Source organism: Ascidia mentula, chromosome 4, assembly GCF_947561715.1.
Source record: "Ascidia mentula chromosome 4, kaAscMent1.1, whole genome shotgun sequence".
In the NCBI taxonomy this organism is placed as follows: domain Eukaryota; kingdom Metazoa; phylum Chordata; class Ascidiacea; order Phlebobranchia; family Ascidiidae; genus Ascidia; species Ascidia mentula.
The window spans coordinates 21,952,125-21,960,574 of NC_138569.1; the positions used below are offsets into that span (position 1 = coordinate 21,952,125).

General features: G+C 35.3%; 1 protein-coding gene across 3 annotated transcripts; it reads left to right on the forward strand.

The window, feature by feature from the left end:
- The first annotated feature begins 508 nt into the window (after window positions 1-508).
- Window positions 509-7,032, forward strand: LOC145897640 (uncharacterized). 3 transcript variants are annotated; one of them, XM_082986025.1, is made up of 15 exons: window positions 509-1,015; window positions 1,442-1,547; window positions 2,264-2,487; window positions 2,542-2,673; window positions 2,857-3,012; window positions 3,071-3,232; window positions 3,813-4,047; window positions 4,260-4,444; window positions 4,647-4,718; window positions 4,772-4,966; window positions 5,129-5,200; window positions 5,670-5,837; window positions 5,919-5,990; window positions 6,124-6,315; window positions 6,455-7,032. In XM_082986025.1, the coding sequence occupies exons 1-15, from the start codon at window positions 545-547 to the stop codon at window positions 6,635-6,637; spliced, it is 2,625 nt and encodes an 874-aa protein (XP_082842151.1). In that variant the 5' UTR covers window positions 509-544; the 3' UTR covers window positions 6,638-7,032. The 3 variants fall into 3 exon arrangements, with proteins under 3 accessions (XP_082842151.1, XP_082842150.1, XP_082842152.1); XM_082986024.1 differs by having other exon boundaries at window positions 5,643-5,837; window positions 6,455-7,030; XM_082986026.1 differs by having other exon boundaries at window positions 1,442-1,499; window positions 5,643-5,837; window positions 6,455-7,030.
- Window positions 7,033-8,450: the final 1,418 nt, after the last annotated feature.

The following is an 8,450-nucleotide window of genomic DNA, read 5'->3' on the forward strand; positions in this document are numbered from 1 at the left end:
ATTCACTTAGGTCAAATAATAGAAACTTTTCCAAATATTATTGAAGTATTATTTTTATCCGCTTTTTCAAAACTCTTTACCATTTAGCTGATGTAAAGTGCAGAGTTACAGATTCTTGTTTATGTGCGTGGTTTAGCAAAACGTGTAATACGTAAACGTGTCCATTGCCAAAAATAAAAACACGTCAACGCGTTGGAACCGTGCTTTCTTAGTTTTCGACCTTTCAACGCTCCATATAAGGTTACGCCTTACGATTTTGTTTGGAGCACGTTGCTCGAAATGTGTGTCGTTTGTTCAAAACTTAGTCGAATTCTAACGTAAATCAACTCGTTGGGCGTTTATTTTTTGCAGTTACTTGCAGCGGTAGTGAATTCTGGTGCACCAAGTTATTACATTTTGCGTCGTATTTAAAATAAAATCGTGTTCGGTCTTAAAATGCAGTAAACACGCTTTAAATGAAGGTGAAAATTGTTTACCTCCTCCACAGTAATACTTTGTTTACAGATGAAATAAACAGGAAGAAGTATAATTTTACAAAAACTTCATGGATTTGAACCGATTCCACCTAAATGCACAAATATTAGAAATCGAACTGCATGGACCTTCCGCATTATTCGGAACGGTTGCAACGGCTGCAACTGCAGTTGCCCTGGGGTATTTTACATGGAAGGTTGCGAACACAGACAAGTTTGTGGATACTTTATGCTGGGTTGTAAAAAAGCTTACAAATGCCTGGGTGTACGTCATCCGTAAAAACTGCATAGTGCTAACCGTGGTTGCCGAAACCACGAGAGTTGCCAGATCCGTTGAAGAATCATGCAGGTCTGGAGAGTTGCTTAAAGAGCTAAACAAGCAGATCGCTTTATACAACGATGGTGAGGGTGACAATGTTCCTCCATTTACATCTCTTACAGTTCAGTTTATGAAGTCCATACCCATGACTGCAGAGGGATTAAGAGAGCATAAAGAAAAAGCCAAAAGTAATATTCAGGAAATAAAAGAGCGTGGACTACAGGTAATGTAGCAAAGTGCTACTTAGAAATGCTTAAATTCTTTCTCTGATTGGCACTCTTTTGTAGAAACTGACTTTTTTAATGTAAACAGTACACAAGCTTTCGCGATTTTCCCTCGCTTCGTCAGGTGTAAATGAACACAATGCGATACAAAAAAACAAGCGCAAGGCGGTCGAAGAAAAAAGGCACTGTAAACGATAAGCTGCCGTTAGTTGGCGTCGTCGTGTTGCTGCATCGTTTCCTGCAGGAAAGTCAGTCTCTACAAAAGAGTGCCAATCAGAGAAAGAATTTAACACATATAGACTGATACGGCACGTTTATTAATTAGAAATGCTTTTTTACCTTCATATTTTGTAATTTGGGTAACGACGGTGTGATCGTAAACTTTTGTCCATGTTTCAAAATCTTTCCTCTTTCATTTTCTGCAGTCACGGGGACAAGCGGACGACGATATTTCTTTCCAAAGTCCAGTTTGTTCGACACCAAGTAAGCAAAAAAAATTAGAGAAGAATTTTACCTTGATCGCCAACAAAGGTCTGTAATATTGACTGTTACAAGTTTCTGTGTAAAAAGTATTGCAACGTACCATGAAATGGATACATAATGGCTATCTTTAGATATTTTTGACATCAAAATCGAAACTGCAAGTAATCCATTAATTTTTTTTACATATTCCAATAGATTTGTCACGTACATTACCTTAGATAAGCAAAAACCCAATTGAAAGAATTTTTTTGCTTTTAAATTTTAAAAACATCTGCCAAGGACTACCTTTACGAACTTTTAATCAAAATGAAACCATAACGAAACATACCTTGGATCACAACACATAACGTTAAATGCGTCAACGAAAGCTTCAATTGCTTCTCTTAGTTCGCGCTTAACTTATGCGCTCCGTCTCTGCCTTTTTGTCTTAGTCCTCTTTGCTCTCCCCTTTGCGTGACCATCGATATATATACGGTTATTGAAATTTAAAAAGTACTGGCATGGACAGGATTATTAAAACGTCGATGTGATTATTAAACCCAAAGCCGATTTTCCATATGTCAGAGATTTACCCATATGTCAGGGAGAAGCGAAGCGATTGACCCAAAATAACATATGCTCATGTACGCGACTTTAAATACAATACACAAAGAATAACAAAGTTTTGCTGCACAGTAAAAAAGTAACCATGAAAACCTTAGTTTCGGCCGAATAAATTCGGCAAACCAAACTTTCGGTGCATACCTTATTTAAATACACTTTAGAGACTCCAAGTGGAAGCACAAGGTACGAACCCGTACAAATCGTAAAGCCAGAGAAGGGAGGCGGTTACTCCATCAATGAATTTGAAATTGATCGAATATTTGGACACCCGGATGTCGCTGACACCCCAGTTGCAATCTATTCAATTGCTGGAGCTTTAAGAACAGGAAAATCATTCATGTTAAACTTTTTCCTGCGATATTTGTGGGCAAACCAAAAGAACAAGGTAATTTTTCTTGCTAACAATTAACCGTTTGCATGTACTAATGTTTACATGAAGGTGGATGATTGGCTTTCATCCAAAGAAGATCAATTGATTGAAGGATTTGCGCGGAGAAGAGGAAAAGAAAAACATACAGAAGGAGTTTGGATTTGGGATGAACCGTTTTTCTTTCATACAGCAGGGGGCAAGGTAACAAATATTCCGCGTACCAAGTTATGTATATGTTAAAACAATACTAAAGTTATCTTTTTGTTACCTTGAATATTACGGATTTTATTTATCTTGTGTGTTCCCACACATTTACACGGCAATGTTTGGTGTCTTTTAACCAAGTTTACTCCTTTCAAAAATTCTTGCATGTTTTATTGATAGATTGCATTGTTCCTCATGGACACACAAGGTGCATTTAATGACGACACAGACATGGAAGAAACCTCGGTTATTTTTGGAATGAGCACACTTATGAGTTCAGTCCAAATTTACAACGTGCAAAATGAAATAAGAGGCGACACTCTCCAGCACTTACAAGTTAGTTTATGAAATATTTCTTCATAAATAACGCATTACGTTTATATTTATTTGACAGCTGATGACAGAATTTGCACAAACTGCCAAGCAATCATTTGCGAGGTCAATCATAGAAGCTTCGAAAACAGGTCTTAAGAAATTTTACAACACGGGAAAAGCATTATTTCCTGGTACGTCAGATGCGGATCATCCACAGAGTGATGACCAAAGGCCATTTCAGGTTAGACTTGTAGCGTTATTGTTAATTACTGTCTGAACGTTGCATTTTTATATTTCTTTTGACGAAGTTTGGTAAAACCACAATAAAAAAGGCCAAATAAAAATTATTAACAGAAAAAAATTTCAACTGCTCTCCGTTTGTTTGAATCTAATGATTGGCAGATTTTTGAACTATAAACAATATTTTAATAACAACGTTGGTTAAATATTATGCAAGCCCAAAGTTATGTTTAATATCAAGCAAAAGCCACTTTTTTTTAAAATGGGAATCCACTTGGAACCAGCAATATTGTCCTTGTGTAAACACTGCCCGGTGTCCGACCCAGTACAATAAAACATTAAGTGTTGTTAAATCAAGTGCAACAAACTCAAATGCGTATAAGAGATCAAAAGAACGCACTCGTCGGTCACATTGGTCCTGCTGGGCCATAATGTACGTCATGGATCCAAGTTTCTTTTCGTTCCACTAGAGAAGAGTTTATTGTCTTAACCTGATACGGCTTTCACTGCCTAATTGAATTAGGAACATTCATTTTTCATTGTAATTATGATCACAGTGATTGGTTACCTTTCATATGCAGAACCTGATTTTTCTCGTTCGTGATTGGTCAGACCCAGATTATAGTCGTGACTTTGAAGGAGGAGAGCAAGTGTTGAGAGAGGTACTTGAAAAAAGGTCTAGAAACCCTAAAATCGAATCAGTTCAAAAACAATTACGGAATTCATTTGAAAGCATGTCATGTTGCTTGATGGAATATCCTGGAAGAGCAGTGGCCGTTAGAGGCCAAAAACAAGGAAGCAATTTGTGCATAAAAGGTATTGATGAAAATATCTTACACATGCAGATGTCTTTGTTGTTTTGAAATTTGATGTGTTTGTATTTTTTTTGTATTTGTTTGTATTTTATCCGTTAACACAAAAAAACTTACGATTAAACTTGTAAAATCAAACATGGTTTATTACCTTGACTAAATGTGGAATATTTTGTAAAGACTGATATTAATTGATAAATACGCAAATTATTTCAGATGTAACGGAGGAATTCTTAACCACGCTTGACATTTTGGTGAAAGAGATTTTTTCCCCAGAGCGGATTGTGATAAAAAAAATCAATAAAAGTCCAGTTACAGGAAAAGATTTGATTAACTTTGCATTGGCTTACTTTAAAATATTTGACAGTGATACTATGCCGGAGTTAAATAATATGTTGCAGGTAAGAGTAATCTTTCATATAGCAAAAGATAAAATCGTGACTTTTTGATACAACACTTTTGTAAAATAATATAATGACTGTAGTCTGTGGATGAAAAAAAAAGAGAAGTTTTGTTTAATTTGATTTAAAATTACTAGCATGAAATATTTAATGCCTCGCACGCAGATTGCATATTTCAAATTGTAGCTCTTATGTTCTACAGACTGCCGCAGGTGTTGAAATTTTACAATGTGTTTGCGACTGCCAAGCAACCTACAAAAATCAAATGCTGAAGGTTGGTGTTCTGTATTATTAAAAATACTTTCCAGTAAAAGGGTTGTGTTTTAGATTTGTCAAAAAGGATATCTGAAGGAAAATGACTTCAGAAGACACCATGAGACACTGAAGTCACAAGCTATGGCAGATTTTGATCAACGACCAAAGTTGGGCGATGAGGAATTCATCTTAAAACATCGAAAGCAGTTGGAAGAAAGCATTCATATGGAATTTTGTGTGTTTGAGCAAATTAACCGAACTAAAATGGTTTGTAAGAACATTTAACTTTTTGAACCATTTGTAATATAAGTTAACGCATGAAATTAATCTTCTGTTTGTTTTTTGCTTCGTTCCAAGCAAATACAATAAAAATTTTCAACTACCCACTGTACAAACATGTATTAATGTCGGTAAAACAATATTTGTCAGGAACAACTCAAACAGGAAGGTAGAGTCGCAATGACTGAAGCATTGGAAATGTACAAGAGTTCACTGAAAGAAGTATGTATTGCATTTCGTTGAATTTAAAGCAAAGTTTGTTTGATTAGGAAAGTAAAAACATACAGGGTGACGGAAGCTGAAAATTGTTATGTGGAAAGATATGGAAATAAAGGGTTCACAACGACATAAAAACAACGATTTTTCACATTTTTGTGAATTAACGAACTTTTTAAATTAGCCAAAAATGCTTTGTGAAATGCGACTGTGTGTTTATTTAAAAAAAACATATTTCAATTAAGAAGCAATATTATAAGGCTTTTTTACTCTCGGCAATTATTACAGAAAAGACTTTCCAGCCACCTTTTCCACTTGCTAGCCAATATTGCTGAATTATCAAATAGGAATAGTTGGGATTTCTTATTTTTCTTTAAATCTTTATTATAAAAGCAGACATTTTTGAATATTGCCGAAGCCAAATCTGTGTAAATTTGTTACACGACAGAAAACATTTAGAAAGTACGTTACCCAGGAACTATTGGAAAAGTTTTCAAAAACATTTACAACAAAATCTCTTGACCATTACAAAGAACAAACAGTAGACATCCCCGAAGATATTGCGGATCTTTGCAAACATACACTCCTCAAATCAACTGAACTTGAGTTTAAGCTTGTTATGGAATCCAATGCTGTGGAATATGTGAGTTTAAACTTGCATTAAGTGGCAATTTGGTATTGTCATAGCTTTCTTAGTTTTGTAGTAACTCAACGTTTTTTAAAGGAAAGATTAAATTGTCTTCTTGAAAAACATCTCCAGAAAACTGTAGAAAAGTATAAGAAAGCCTTGCAAAGGGTAAGAATGATTTTTCAATAATATAGCTAGTTTCATTTTACATGTTTTCAAAGTAATACGTATAGGTAAATTGATGAAGTGTAAGAAAAAGAAACATAATGCCGTTCTAGTTTGCGGTGAACTTTGTTTGCAGGCAACACAAGAATACATGGATGAGGATGAATTGCAGCGATTTTATGAGGAGGAAAGGCAAGAGGCCCGTGATTACCTAAAACAAATGCATTTGGGAGATCAAAAGGAAGTTAGCGATTCAATACTAAATAAATTGGAAAGTCAAATGGAAGAACATTACAACCTGGTTAAAGAACAAAATGAACACTACAAGGTTAGTACGTTTTACGTTTAACATTTCATAGCGCGCAGTCGTCTGTTCTTCTTGTTTCTTTGGCAAACAGAATGTTTTAGGGATAACACAATTCTACACGAGAATACAAAATTACATCAAAATTTTGCTTTTTGTGCAGCTGATGCTTGAGGGGAAAGCAGAACTAATTTTGCAAGAGAACATGGCCTATGTTACGGTCCGGAACACTATTTTTTTCTTGGAACGAAATTTCGTTTCCAAGTGTTTGGAGCATAATTTGACAATTTCGTTCCGGAAACAGTTTTTGTTTTGTGCATCTCTTTACCACAAGGTGCTGCTATAGGACCGCTCGAAAGATCGAATTGCACGTGTAGATGAAATTATAAAAAACTGCTTTGCCAACTTGGAAATAGAAGCAATATGATAGATTTAAAATAAAAATAAACATTCTGTCATATTAACGTTTTATATGAATCATTTGATATTTTAATCGTTAAATCGCTGTAGGTAAAATAAATACGTTAAATCGATCATAAAGCCTGATAGTCGATTTTCAAAATATATATTGGTGATATCGTTCCCACGCATAGTTTCTTTTGCAAATTGGTCGGTGTAAAACAAAGCACAACACACACGTGGTGCCAAAGTATCGTGTAAACTAAGCCAAGTTGAAATTTTCAACACAAATATGTAACATGTTATTTTGTAGTAATGATCTATTTATAATTATGTTTATGAATACAGTTTAAATGAAGCTACAACCAAGAAATAACAAACGCCTCATACTAAAATAAAACATAGGCTACATTATTTTCACTAAACACATTAAAAGCATTGATCGAAAATGTTGCGGATTATATTGGAATGTTCCGCATTAAATAATACCATGATATCGGCAGTGATAAACAGCATCAAAATTCGGGACATAAAAAAGTGCAAGAAGGCGTGTGGTCGTCTCATACGAACTAACAACTCCCAAAGGAGCGGCGTCATCAGAGAACGTCACAAATGCGAAGCGGTAAAAGTGCGTATCTCAATTCCCTAGATAGGCGCCTCCTACAACGGAATTTTACTGTGCACTCAAATCTGATGTCTAAGATCGTTTAATTATTGCTCCCGAACTTTATTTGGAACATAGACCAACTGCTCATACGGCAAGCATCAAACATAGCAATTAACAAGTCAAAAACATGCTTGAAACACGTCATTCGCAAAAACAGTTTAAAAAAACGCCTTTAAATATGTCAACAAAAAAACGATGCCGATAGTCGAATACGGTTCAATGGGACCGTCTCCAAAGAACCTAGAGCATTTAGCAGCTAAATTGATTTCGTTTGGATGTAAAACAAACAAATGATAGGCGATAACCGGTCAAAGACAAGCATAAACCGCGCCGTCATTTTTTTTCTATGTTAAGAAAAAACTAAAGCATATACTTGCATACGGTTTGCAGGTATCGCCTTCGACATAGCTGTAGTAATTAACTACCAAATATTAATTCGCTTGAATATAAAACAAAGAATTGACGGGCTAATAACTGCCAAAGACAAGCATAAACCGCGCCGTCATTCGCCAAAACAGTTTTAAGAACGCCTTTTCTTATGCCAACAGAAAACTAAAGCATATACTTGAATAAGGTTTGCAGGTATCGCCTTCAATGTGGCTGTAGTATTTAAGTGCCAAATTTTAATTTGCTTGGATGTAAAACAAAGAAATATTAGGCGATTACCTGGCAAAGACAAGCTTGCACCGAAATATTCACCATAATAGTCATACGAATGCCTTTTCGTAGGTCAACAAAAAACTAAAGCATATATTTGAATAAGGTTTGCAGGTATCGCCTTCAATATGGATGTATTATTTAACTGCCAAATTTTAATTCGCTTGAATATAAAACAAAGAATTGAGAAGCGAATACCTGCCAAAGACAAGCATAAACCGCGCGGTCATTCGCCAAAACAGTTTTAAGAACGCCTTTTCTTATGTCAACAGAAAACTAAAGCATATACCTGAATAAGGTTTGCAGGTATCGCCTTCAATGTGGCTGTAGTAATTAACTGCCAAATCTTTATTCACTTGAATATAAAACAAAGAATTGGCGGGCTAATACCTGCCAAAGACAAGTATAAACCGCGCCGTCATTCGCCAAAACAGTT

Bases quoted from the DNA above. Each gene is read 5' to 3' on its own strand.
- LOC145897640 (XM_082986024.1), top strand. From the start codon at position 545: ATGGATTTGAACCGATTCCACCTAAATGCACAAATATTAGAAATCGAA. The intron at 2,674-2,856 runs GTAACAAATATT...TTTTATTGATAG, and splicing joins TTCATACAGCAGGGGGCAAG to ATTGCATTGTTCCTCATGGA. The intron at 4,719-4,771 runs GTTGGTGTTCTG...GTTGTGTTTTAG, and splicing joins ACAAAAATCAAATGCTGAAG to ATTTGTCAAAAAGGATATCT.